The 13,930-nt window shown below is 41.4% G+C and overlaps 1 protein-coding gene across 5 annotated transcripts in view; it reads right to left on the bottom strand.

Annotated features, from left to right (window-relative positions):
• Positions 1-13,930, bottom strand: part of PTPRM (protein tyrosine phosphatase receptor type M) — a 766,319-nt gene that overhangs the window by 535,701 nt on the left and 216,688 nt on the right. For all 5 annotated transcript variants that reach the window (XM_044295693.1, XM_044295689.1, XM_044295690.1 and 2 more), the window contains exon 3: positions 2,100-2,371. In XM_044295693.1, coding sequence (XP_044151628.1) covers positions 2,100-2,371 — 272 coding nt within the window. The remainder of the gene's footprint in view (positions 1-2,099; positions 2,372-13,930) is intronic.

Raw genomic sequence — 13,930 nt, 5'->3', positions numbered from 1 at the left:
GTAAACCAACAAGGTGCCCGCTTGGTGTACATTCTACTAGGTAGTTTCTTACTCACACAAAGTGGACATAATGCACTTGGCCCTGGGAATATAGATGTAAGAGTGAAGTATTCCTTATATAATCCAAATCTGATCAGGCAGGGTGTACACCAAGGAATACCTTTATGTCTTACATAACGGGTTCACCAGATATAAAGGATGCTCAATTACTCTCCAGTTTACTGCATGTCACAGACGACAGAAGGTGGATTAAGGTATATGTTTAAAGGGAACCTGTCACCTCCTAAAACCATCTCATGCCGCCAGCAGGCAGATGCAGCAAAAGTACTGAAAACGTTCCTTTATCCCCTGCCGACGCGCTTCTCCACACATGCTTGAAGTCACGGGGGCAGAGGCCTCCTTGCTTCAAGTCAGGGTAACCAGACCCCCTTCCCTGCCCCTTCGCTGTGACTGACAGCCGGCAGTTCGGCTGGCTTTGCCAAACTCTCTGCATAAGCGCTGTCGGTCACAGCGAAGGGGGCGTAGTTACCGTGACTTGAAGCAAGGAGGCCACTGCCCCATTGACTTCAAGCATGTCTAGAAAAGCGCGCCAGCAGGGAATAAAACAATGTTTTCAGTACTTTTGCTGCATCGGCCTTCAGGAAGAAAAGCATCATCAGAAACACACTGCTGGCTACACGCAGGTCATGCTGGTGGCGTGGGATGGTTTTGGGAGGTGACAGGTTCCCTTTAAGTGTTGACATTTACTGTTCAAGTGTTCTTTAATGAAGGCAATTTCTGCCCTTCACGGCAGATGGCTCTATATGCTGGGTCTTCTAGAAATCTACAAATCCTTCTTGTGAACATGAAGTGATTGGAGATCATGATATTAAGTGGCTGAAAGAAAATGGTGATGTTTAGGAGCACTGCACTGAGAAAGCTAAGGGACGAGCCTATCTTCCTTGTCTTTTGTGGAACGTCCTTTTGCTCTGCAGCTTGTTCTTTGAGGACATCCTCTACAGAGCTGGTCAAAAAGACAAGGGAGGAGAAGTCATGCTGTATGGAACTGGTCGTCTCTTTAGGAAAAATAAAAAGCCTGGTTTTAAAAACCGAGTTTGTACTTTTTGTACTGCATAATGCGACAGATTTATAGCCAGCCATATTTTTCTTATTGTGAACCTGATCGTTCTACGTTGGTTTATTTGTGTGTCCACAACTGAAGTATTTAATCTGCTAGACATTAAACGGCTTGCTCCAGAAGGACATCCACATCACCCATAGAGTTTGAATGGAACGGCAGTGCTTATACTCGAGCACCACTCCATTCATAGAGGACTTGTCGGCAGGATCAACCCTTTTAGCCCAGGCATATTGCATGGTAGGCTTTCCTCTGCTGATTAAAATGATAACAGTCTTGTGAAAATTAGTTATGGCGTCACAGAGAAAAAAAAGACTTATTCTTTGTGCTGATGAGGACTTCAATGTACATCAGAGCTCCTCAGCGCTGGCCATGCCCATTGGTGCACCAAGGTACTCATTTGCATAAATAATAAAAGTCTTGTTCCTTGAGAACCCCACAACCGATTTTCACAATTTCAATCAGCAGGTTCGACACTGCCAGGCAGTTTGTCTGGTTTGATAGGGTTGACCCTGATGAGAGGTGCTGGGACCTCTGCTCTTGTGATCGCTGTGGGTCCCCACAGTTAAATCCTCCACCAATCAGACACTGTATATAGGTGGAAAGTTGTCATTCTGGGACAGCCCCTTTAAGGTATAACATAGTAGACTAAAGACCTTAGTCCAAAATGATTTATTGATGCCTGATGTGTATGGTCTTTATTTTACTGTAAAGTTTTTACCGAGGGATGTTCCTTCACTGATTTAATTTTTACCGGGCCTCAGTAGCATATTTCACTGTCTAATATTTGGCGTCATACAAATCTGTGTCAAACCTGTATTATCATTTCTGCAGTAACAGGTGTCTGATCCTTGTGTGCTAACAGTACTGTGCTGCTAATTCTACCAGATCCTAATACAGGGTTTAGCTTTTCATGGCTTTTGTGTAATTCTAAAGGTTGACAGCACCATTATAGTTTGCTCACATAGACAGATCATCTTACCTGGTAGTAATTGGGCCAGAAGGTGCTTATTGCCAGCTCTGCTCGGTTCCACGTGCCCGTTGCTGGTCCTGATATATTCCAGATAGAGCTCCCCTTTTCCCCATTGTTTACTGTCACATAAATATTCATAGATCCAGGGAGGGCTCCACTTTTGCTGGACACAAAGTAATGAAAGTCAATGCAGTGCGTGTCATTCTCTTTCAGTTGAGGTAAGAGCAGGACACCTTTCTGCCCAACACGTCTTCCAGTGGTATTCACCATCATAAAAGACCCTGAAATACAAAAGATTATTCAGTTGGTAACAATCAGGGTGAGTAGAAATACAGTATATATCCTTACTTTTTCCATTGTAACACACAGTTCACTTGTAAAAAGGGAGCCATGGGGTATGGCCACACGGTCAGGTTTCTGCATGCAGTTTTAGAAGCCAAAACCAGGAGTGAATTCAAAAAAGAGGAGACATCATATGTGTCCTTTAGATCTTCTCTCCCTTTAAGACCCACTCCAGATTTGGGCTTCCAAGCCTACCACCGAAAAATCTCAATTCAAAAATTTAAAAAGAGAACCAATCTTGCAGTAGTCCTCTGCACCTTCTCATACCCGTTCCCTTGTTCACTAACCTAATGAAGAGATACCATGCCCACACACATAAGTAGATGGTGATAGAAGCCTGGTATACGGTTATGCTTGGTAGACCTATTAAATGTACAGAGAGTGGGTTTTAAAACTTTGGGATGGAAACTGAAAACTGTAATAAATATAATGCAATGCATTTTCAGAACAAATGCTTCAGATGGATTAATTTTCTAAATGCCTCTAGCAGCAGGGGTCACAAAAAAACTAAGTCCTTGCATACTACTGCAGACCGTAATAAATCTGTATATTAGGAAAAATAGAGAGAAAAGGGTTTAGTGAACAATATGCTAAGTACCTCTAAATATGAAGCACATTCTCTAAAAAGCCTCCTGTACTAAATGTGGGCTGTTCTAAATTCTCTATTATCTTATCCTCCTCTAATGCACATAGTATAATAAAATAAAAGCAGTCAGATACTCAGATCCATCAGTGTGAAAAGACAGACTCCGATTAGGTCCATGAGCTGAAAGAAATCCCCAGTCATGTCCAGGTAGACATTCTGCTACGACTTTACCACAAGTGAGAGATGGTTAAAGAGAAGTCAAGAAGAGGACACAGATCTAAGATGGAAAAAAATACTGCCACTAGCATGCACTTATGTACCGCTAATACAGTCAGCAGATCACTGTCTTACAGTGCGATAGGTCAGTAACAACATTTTAGAACAAATTTTCTTTTAGAAATGCTTTGGATGGACTGTTGTCCAAACACGGACTCCACAGCCTGTTTCACTTGGTGATACTCCTATTCTACAAGAGTGACACCTCCGACTGGGGCAATCCCCAATCTAAATAGACAGTATGGATACATTCTTGGGAAAAGAACACCAGTGGATCGGTGCTCAGATCAGTTGCCTTGAATGTATGTAGCCTTTCATTTAATTGGTCTCTATGGAAGAAAAACATCAACCAGAATCTGAAATCTATGCCAAAGGGTAACAAAATTTTAATAAACTTTTTAGAAAAATGTTCTAAATGGCCTAAAAAAATTGTTTCTCATATACTTAAAGGGGTTATCCAATTTACCAAACAGCCCGCCCCCCCATGTGCCGAACCCCTCACAGGTAATATACTTACCCTGCTCCCGAAGCCGCTCCTGGTCCCCGCACCGCAACTGCTTCTCCCTGTACATGGATGAAAACATCCAGTATCGGGGGGGAGCAGCCAATGGCAGGCGGGGACGGGGATGAGCCTCCCTAGCATCGCAGGTGACGCTAGGTAGGCTCGTCCGCGCCCCCGAATGTTTTCATCCCTGTACAGGGAGAAGTAGCGGCGGTGCGGGGAAATTGGATAAACCCTTTAAGTATATGGGAAACGTGTTTTTTAGGCCATTTAGAACATTTTTTCTAAAAAGTTTAATGAAACTTTGGCATAGATTTCAGATTCTGGTACATGTCCCTGCGGAGATGCAGCAAAATAATGTGCTTCTTAATCATTTTGGTGCATCTACCACAACTGCTAGGCAATTAAGAAAGGCGTTAGAGATGCCAGTCTTAAAAGTTTACAAATTCTGCAATGGAAATATTTTCTTCATAAGCATAAATGTAAGCGGTTCTGGACAAAAATTGTCATACATTGATCGTTTCCCTCAGTTTGCCACCAGCATTTAGGTAAGGCAGTCTAATCATATTTAATTATCTTCTTAATTTAATAGGTTGTAATTTTCGAGTACCATAAAGCTCAGTAAGTGGCACCTATTATTTGCATTAATAATGACAGATAGATTGTTCACTATCTATTCAAGCCCATTTAAAATTTCCACGCCATGCAAAGTGTGTGGAACGTGTGCCAAATGTATAGACTCATTTCCATAATCCCCTCCGGCTATATGTATGTTATATTGAAAAGAACTGTGACTTCAGAAAATGCTTGTACTCAATTTCACAGGATAAGACCCAGAGGCCAAGGTCCCTGCTCGCTGCTATTTTAGATTTTGATCACACTTTTGTGCAACTTGCCATATCCATTACCCAGGTCTAATACATAAACCTGTATCGTATTTTATATGGATTTGATTTTCTCCCGTGTTGGCCGGTATGTGATGGCTCGTAGGAAATTTGCATAAACAGATAATGCCATAAACAAATGTATTTTCAAGACGCTTACGCACTGAACACAGCACTCATCAATCACAGCAATACAAATACAAATGGGTTTGCCCTTTCTTAATGGTGTGAAGACTATTTCTATCAATCCAGTGCACTTGCCAGACATCCAATCGGCATTAATTAAGGCGCCGAACACTATCAGAGTCCATGGAAGACAAGCGCATGTCTGCCACAGTAACCCAATCTGTCAATCACTGCAAACATGACTGACATGTCACAGCAGTAAATAGATAAGGAGAGAATGACACAGGTATAAAAGACGGTCTTTAAATTCTTAAGGAAGCCCATAGATCATGACTTTATGAAATAATTGACTTGAAAAGGTCTGTGGTGTGCAATGTATAATGACACCAATCTCCACAAAGCGGCGAGTTTACACCTTAGCAGAAACATATTCTTACTATGGAATGAAAATCTCCAGAAATGGCTGCACTATCCTACGGATCCTTGAAAGATTTATGCACTTTCCGATCACAACCATATATGATCTAATCACATGAACAAAAAGAAAATGGTAAGATTAAAATAATCAATCAAATGCTACTTCTTTATATTAATAGGAAGTCAAAATGGACTAGTGTGTACGGTGCAATATACTACACTGTTACTTTTGTCTTGACACCTGAAATAAGAGAGGTTAAACAGGTTTTCCGAGAGTTCGGTATTGATGGCCTATCCTTGGTGGGGGTACGACTGATCAGCTCTGGTGAGTGAGGCGGCCTCTTCACAGCTTTCACAGTGGCTGTACGTGGTACTGCAGCTCAGGTCCATTCACTTGATTGGGACGGAGCTGCAAATAGACCATGTTACCAATTGACGTGACCTCGCTGGCCTAGGAAGAGGCTATGACGCTCAATGGGGCACCACGGGCTCTACAAACAGATAATTATTCGGGATGTCGGACCCCCACTGATCAGATATACTTCACCTATCTTGAGGATACGTCATTAAAATCAAACTCCCAGAAAAGCCCTTTAAATTGTTCTATCTCACCTCCGGTAGAATACTGGACCACTGTGCTGCTATATCACCAGAGAGAGGCACAATCAGGTGAAAATATTGAAATATTTGACAAGTAGACATGTCCTCACTGACCACAGTGGAGGATGGATGCATTCACTTATCTCTACAGCCATAAGAATCAGCATTTTAGGACGCCATTTTACTTTAAGTTAGAGTCACCACTCCTGACATTTCAGTTTTAGTAACTAATTGCATTCCACATGAAGCAACAATTCTGGGGAATCTATTCTTATGTCTGTATGTTGTGCCATTTCTGTAGAATTCCTGCTAAATTGCCAGCAGTCTGCAGTAAAGATACTGCTGGGTGCTGACTCTGTCTAATCAGTGCTGCTGGTGTCAGAACGCGCAGGCACACACACCCAACTGTACCCTTACTGCAAGCTGCTGGCAATTTATTTATAACTTCTAGCAGAAAAAATAAAGGAATGGCACAACAATAGTCATAAGAACAGATGCTCCAGAATTATTATTATATGAGGAATGCAAGCAGTCACAATAAAAAACATATCTGGAGAGCTGACAGGTCCTCCTTAATATATATAATAGAGCAGGTTACCACTAGTGTTGAGCGAGCACACTCGACCGAACACCACGTGTGCTCGAGTCAGTGTATTTAAATGCAGTTTAGCATCAATTTCTAAAAAGTTTCTGCTGGGATTTGAACTCACAACCCTTTGAACATTAGAGGCAAGGACCTTATCCACTCAGCTATAAAGCTGAACTGTGTCAGAAAAACCTCATAGTAGTTTCTGATTTAGCGAATATTCCTATTCAGCAGAAGACTTATTTTATATTTCTGAGCAGGTTAACATGTAGCTGTATAGAGTAGTGGTTAACATCCGTGCCTCTAATGTACAAGCTTGGGAGATTGAATCCCAGCAGAAATAGAGATAGAGATAAAGTTTATATTTTTTTTAGTAATTGCAAAAAATTTATGGCTCAAAATAAATGTGTAATTACAAAAAAAAAATAATAATAATTAATATATATATATATATATATATATATATATATATTATTTAGATAAGTCATACTTATGATATATATTAGGGCTGCACGATATGGGAATTTTGTGCGATTGCGATTAGGGCCCTAAAAACTGCGATAACGGTATGCGATGCAATATTTTAAAGGAATTGTGCTGTCTATTTGCTTGGATTTTCAAGGCAAAAGCACACACAAATTACTGATAATGCTGAAATGTAGTTATGCTTAACTCAAGAACTGAAATGCACAGTGTTTTTCAAAATAAAACATCTTTTACTAAATTAAATAACATATTTGCATTACTGCAAAAGAACATTTGTTCATTAAAATAACGACTTGCCTCCAGCCCCTCCTCCCTCCCCGCACTGTAACTCATGTATCGCCAGCCGTGCTGTGCAGCATAGCGGCCGGCGATACATCTGTGTCAGCCACGTAAAAAGTCAACCATCGCTTTATAAGGCGCACTGCAATTTCCCCCCCACTTTTGGGGGGGAAAAAGTTTGTTTTATAAAGCGAAAAATATGGTAATATAATTGCAGCATTTTTGAGTTGGCCAATTGGCGATTGCGATATGGCGATATACTGTGCAGGCCTAATATATATGAATGCATAATATGTGGGAAACTACTGATGTTTGTAGCCATAATATATTTACATACAGTGCCTTTCAAAAGTATTCCCACCCCTTGACTTTTTTCGTATTTTGTTACATTACAGCCTTAAAGGGAACCTGTCATGTGGATATTTGATTATAATCTAACTAATTATATACAAACATTAACTACTAAAAAGTATCTTAGATGTATTCACTTACTGGTGTGACAGATGGTTACCTCATAATATACACACAAAGATGCTGCATGCTAATGAGCTGATTCGAGTCCAGCGTGAGGTCATCGAGTCCAGCGTATATTTAATTCAGAGCTATAGCCACTCTCCTGCCCACCTGCTGCTGATTCATATGGAAACAAACTGTCATTCAGCAGCAGGTGGGCGGGGAGAGTCAGGAGCTCATGAATATTCAGGACTCATCATTATCAGCTGGAGCTTTTTAATACAAGATGTTGGCAGATTGACTGGGTCAATTAAAGAAAGTGACCCAGCATTTTGCTAAGAGAATCAGCCACCTATTTATGTTGCCCTTGGTTAGGACACCATAAAACTGGTGACAGGTTCCCTTTAAAGTATAACTGTTGTATTATTATTTTTTTGGGAGTATTGGATTGTGGTGATTTAAGGGACACTGACAGGCCCTATAAACATATTTAGTTATTCCTATGCAGTCATAGATCTATTTAAGTGTATTCCAATGAAATAAGAGTACTCCCTGTCCGCATTGTAAACCATGTAAAAAAAACTTTATATTGATCTGTCAATCACATTTCTTTATGCCCAAGGGGCGTTTTTTCACATGTCTTCAAAGAGCGCTTGATTCAATTACAGGCTTGGGAGGGTGCCGGCGCATGCGCAGATGGTCCGATTCAGGCTGATGCCCATAAGTATCTATCGGGCATGCGCGGCAACTGACAGGATCGGGGAATGTAAGAGCCACTCAGCGCAGTGAATAATAATGAGCTGGGCGGCGCTAGGAATCAACAGTTGAGGCGAGGCTGGGCACGAAGGTAGGAGAAAAAAAATGCCCCTTGGGCATAAAGACTTGTGAAAAAACGCCTCTTGGGCATAAAGAAATGTGATTGACAGATATAAAGTTGTTTTTACATGGTTTACAATGCGGACAGGGAGTACTCTTATATCATTGGAATACACTTTAATAGATCTATGACTGCATAGGAATAACTAAATATGTTTATAGGGCCTGTCAGTGTCCCTTTAATATCACCTTGGTGGCCCTATTTCAACTTTTTACTGTGTATTAAATTACCCCTTAATTCCACAGTTTTGTTCCCTCTACTGCCTACTCTTACCTGTGCTTAAAATCAGGTTGCTATGCATGCATGGTCCGTCTATCTGTTGAAGGACTGAGGACGCAGAAGCACGCAGCGTGCAAGGTCACATTACTGACAGCCAGGGACTGTAAGTAAATGATTAAAGCCAGGTCCTCCCCAGCAGCTGATAACAGTGCCTGGGCTGTGTGCACTTCTCCCTGTCCTTGTGCTTGGCAGACGCTCCCTCACTCAGCAGACTGGGACAATGCAGAGTTGAATCAGCGCAGACCAGGGAAGGGAGATCTGCCGTCTGCTCGGTGTATAAATGAACGCAACATGTGGTAAGAGGACCCCTTTGTGCTGCAGGAGATTAACCCTTTAGGGGGGAGGGCTCTGGTTACTGACACTTTTGGGGGGCTATTGTTACTGGCTAGTGAGGGCAGGCGGAATTAGCCTCAGGGTGAGGGCAGTGGCGGCCATCTTAACTGAATAGTGAAATTGCAGTTTTATGCAGACTGGTTGCTAAGGGCTGAATCTTATTAAATATGGGGTAAGTCAGTCTAATAGTAACTGATTCTGGAATATCATGTTATTAGTAACTACATATATGAAAATTGAAATTAGGGTCTAAGTGTGACAGTTATCCTTTAAGTTCAATATTTTATTAATGTGAATTTTATGTGATGGATCAGAACACAATAGTCTAAGTCGGTGAAGTGAAATGAGAAAAATATATAAATAAAGCTATTGTTTAGAAATAGAAACCTGGCATGTGCGTATGTATCCACCCCCTTTTTTAGGAAGCCCATAAAAAGCTCTGGTGCAACCAATTACCTTCAGAAGTCACATAATTAGTGAAATGATGTCTACCTGTGTGCAATCTAAGTGTCACATGATTTGTCATTAGATATACGTACCTTTTTTAAAAGGCCCCAGAGGCTGCAACACCTAAGCAAGAGGCATCACTAACCAAACACTGCCATGAAGACCAAGGAACTCTCCAAACAAGTAAGGGACAATGTTGTTGAGAATTATAAGTCAGAGTTAGGTTATAAAAAAATAACCAAATCTTTGATTATCCCCAGGAGCACCATCAAATATATCATAACCAAATGGAAAGAACATGGCACAACAGCAAATCTGCCAAGAGACGGCAGCCCACCAAAACTCACTGACCGTGCAAGGAGGGCATTAGGCCTCATGCACACGGCCGTGCTGTTTTTTTTGTGTTGCCTTCCGCAATTTGCGGAACGGAAGCCGGCAATATAAATGCCTACTCTTGTCCTCAAAGGTCAATGTGTATTCTTGAAAAAACCCTCAAGACTCAAGACTAATGTTGAGCGAACTTGTGTTCAGCGTACAAGGTTCGGGTTTATCTAAGAATTCCGTTATGGATTCCGCTCCCACGGAGCTTCCACAGTCTGTGGTAGCGGAAACCTTAATGGATTTCTTAGATAACCCGAACCTTGTGCGCCAAACTTGAAAACAAAAGTTCGCTCAACACTACTTAAGACCAATAATTATCCACTCAGATTCAGCCGGGTCACTGGTAAGCATGTTCCCTAATCTGTAAAGCTGCCACCAGATGAATCATATTGCACTGTATGCAGTCCTCTAGTGAAAGCTCGAGTTTGTTTAATGTGGCCATCTATCTGAGAGCCCCTCTTAATTACAATTTAATGCTCCGCTCACTTTATAAGCCATGCAGCTGACATTATTATGCATGGTTGTCATATAAAAAAGCCGGAAAAGAAAGCTGGACCAGCTCTGATCATTTGCAGTTCATTATCCCCAATATTAACAGGCTAGTTAATACTACTGTGTTAATGGAGGGCAGGATATCTGTTTGGGCTGAAAGTCTACTGATTTCCCTCCTCTGTTCTCTAATCCTCTGTCGCCATTACTTGTATTTCAGTAATAAGAATCACAGAGGTCATACGGAGAAAGAGAAGAATTAATGACTGGAAAATGTCAATGGTAGGCAAAAGCTTATTACTTTGGTACAGCGAAGATTTTTTTGTATCTGCAGGGGTTAGTTTATTATGTAAAGTAATTTAACTTTCAGACTGCTGGTAAGGAAGAATAGAGGAAATCACTTTCTTTTAGATGACATACTTGCTAAGCATGACTATTTTCGGAAGATCAATAAATCATATTAGAACTTGCTGAACACGTGGAGGCATTAGAAGTGAACCCATTTTGGTACGGATTGTCTTTGGGTGTGGAGTCTAAAGAAGTGGACGGCTTCTGTTTTACCATATGCTTGGCTTAATAAAAAATAAAAAATGGGACTCTACTTACAAGTATCTGTTCACACAAGGGCAATGTGACAACATGTGGAGACAAGAGTTAGGCCTCTTTCACACGGGCGTCATGTTTTTGGCCCGGATAAGATGCGGGTGCGTCGCGGGAAAATGCGCAATTTTCCCACATGAGTGCAAAACATTGTAATGCGTTTTGCACGCGCGTGAGAAAAATCAGCATGTTTGGTACCCAAACCCGAACTTCTTCACAGAAATTCAGGTTTGGGTTAGATGCTGTGTAGATTGTATTATTTTCCCTTATAACATGGTTATAAGGGAAAATAGAAGCATTCTTAATACAGAATGCATAGTACAATTCTTTGCTGTGCACAGGAAAAGGACCAGTGGTGACGTCACTACGCTCATCACATGGTCCATCACATGATCTTTTACCATGGTGATGGATCATGTGACGGACCATGTGATGAGCGTAGTGATGTCACCACTGGTCCTTTTCCTGTGCACAGCAAAGATGAAGACAGAAGAGAAGCCGGGCTGTGCGAACAAATGGATTAGGGCGAGTTATATTATTTTAATTTTATTTTTTAACCCCTCTAGCACTATAGTACTAAGCATTCTGTTATAACCATGTTATAAGGGAAAATAATAATTATCGGATTTCCATCCCAATCGTCTCCTAGCAACCGTGCGTGAAAATCACACCGCATCCGCACTTGCTTGCGATTTATACGCAGCCCCATTCACGCGTTGCGAGGAAAACGCACAAAGAGGAGCATGCTGCGATTTTCATGCAACGCACAAGTGATGCGTGAAAATCACCGCTCATGTGCACAGGAAATGAATGGGTCCGGATTCAGTGCGGGTGCAATGCGTTCACCTCACGCATTGCACCCACGTGGAAATCTTGCCTTACAGTCATAGTATGATTGGAGATGTTAATACAGCAAGACAGGCAGTACATGCTTGCTACCCAGTGTGATCCTGGTCAATAAAAAGTGATCCAAAGATATATATGGAACCGAGTAGGGGACAGTCTATGGCACGGCCACATGAAACTGAGGTGCTTTCAATTTGCAGTCATGTGTGACAAATACACATGGGGTCATTTATCAAACTGGTGTAAAGGATAACTGGCTTAGTTGCCCATGGCAACCAATCAGATTCCACCTTTCATTTTTGACAGCTTCTTTGGAAAATTAAAGGTGGAATCTGATTGGTTGCTATAGGCAACTAAGCCAGTTCTTTACACAGTGTTTTACCATACCAGCCAAGGGTATAAGATTTGAAGAAATCGCATACATATTCTGCTGAAAAAAATCTTCAGTGTAAATTGCTCTGTGGTGCAGATTTATTACACAGCGGATTTCTGCTGCAAATTTCGACCTTTGCAATGCAGAAAAATCTACGACAAATAAGCAGCAGAAAATCAGCTCCAGACACACAGTAGCGTTCTTTTCCAGTGCAGCCCGTCCACGGGTGAGAAAGTCCTGCTGGGGAGACTAATCGATTCACTCTTCTCTACTTTGGTGCTAGATTTCCCTGCCAGCGATCTCATTACTACGTATCCGTACTATTTATAGGCTTCACCACCTGCTGACAGCAAACATTTGGGCAATCCCACCCATACTGATGTCCAGAGGCTGGTAGAGTGCCACGAAACCTAACAGAAGTCTATGAGAAGAAAGGTTCCTTCAGGCTTCTCTGCTTGGTGTCTAATTCAGCCCTTAGATGCATTTTGAAGCTTTTTTCTCTTCTATTCTAGGCTCTGTTTACATCTCATTTTTACTGTTTGGCTTATCTGCCAGGGAAGTGCCCAATACATATTCTGAATGTATACATAGGGCCTTTGCACCCCTTCTTTTTTGCTGCATAGAAAAGCGTTGCCTGTTATGTTTTCCTATACAAAGGAAATACGGTAGTAATAAAACTGTATACCACAAAAATTACTATACAGTGCAATATGTCAGAGACTACCAGAAGATATATGTCGGGGAATACTCCTGACATAGACCTTCAATGGCACTAAAAAACTAGATGTGATCAGAGGCTAAGGGTCCTATTAGACTGTCCGATGTTCAGCCAGGACAAGCGCTGATCAATCATAGGCCGCACACCCTGGTTACACAGGCTGAATGCTGCTGATAATCGGGCATCTTTTAAGGCGCTGTCGCACAGCACAGTTGGGATGCAGGTACATTAACATTAAATCATTTAGATAATTTCATCAGAATACCAGTTTTTGATGAGGATGCTGAAGTAGCTAAATTCTACAGCAGTGAGCCGCACACAGTTCTCAATTGCATCACATCTGCGCGGTGTGGAAGCACCCTTAGGGCTCATGCACACGACAGTATGTATTTTGTCATCCGCAAAAAATACGGATGACGTCCGTGTGCATTCCGTATTTTGCAGAACGGAACAGCTGACCCCTAATAGAACAGTAGTATCCTTGTCCGTAATATGGACATGTTCTATCTTTTTGTGGACCCATTGAAATGAATGGTTCTGCATACATTCTACAAAAAAAAAAACGGACACGGAAAAAAATATTTTGTGTGAATGAGCCCTTTATGCTACATAAAAGATGGAATCAGCCATTAAAGGAACATTTTCTAATTTCTTGGCTAATCTGCAGCATAATTACAGGGGCCAATTACACTACGTGCAGAATTATTAGGCAAATGAGTATTTTGACCACATCATCCTCTTTATGCATGTTGTCTTACTCCAAGCTGTATAGGCTCGAAAGCCTACTACCAATTAAGCATATTAGGTGATGTGCATCTCTGTAATGAGAAGGGGTGTGGTCTAATGACATCAACACCCTATATCAGGTGTGCATAATTATTAGGCAACTTCCTTTCCTTTGGCAAAATGGGTCAAAAGAAGGACTTGACAGGCTCAGAAAAGTCAAAAATAGTGAGATAT

Source organism: Bufo gargarizans, chromosome 5 (assembly GCF_014858855.1).
Source record: "Bufo gargarizans isolate SCDJY-AF-19 chromosome 5, ASM1485885v1, whole genome shotgun sequence".
NCBI lineage: Eukaryota > Metazoa > Chordata > Amphibia > Anura > Bufonidae > Bufo > Bufo gargarizans.
Note: the sequence above shows the minus strand (reverse complement) of the source record. Positions and strands in the feature narration are given on the sequence as shown.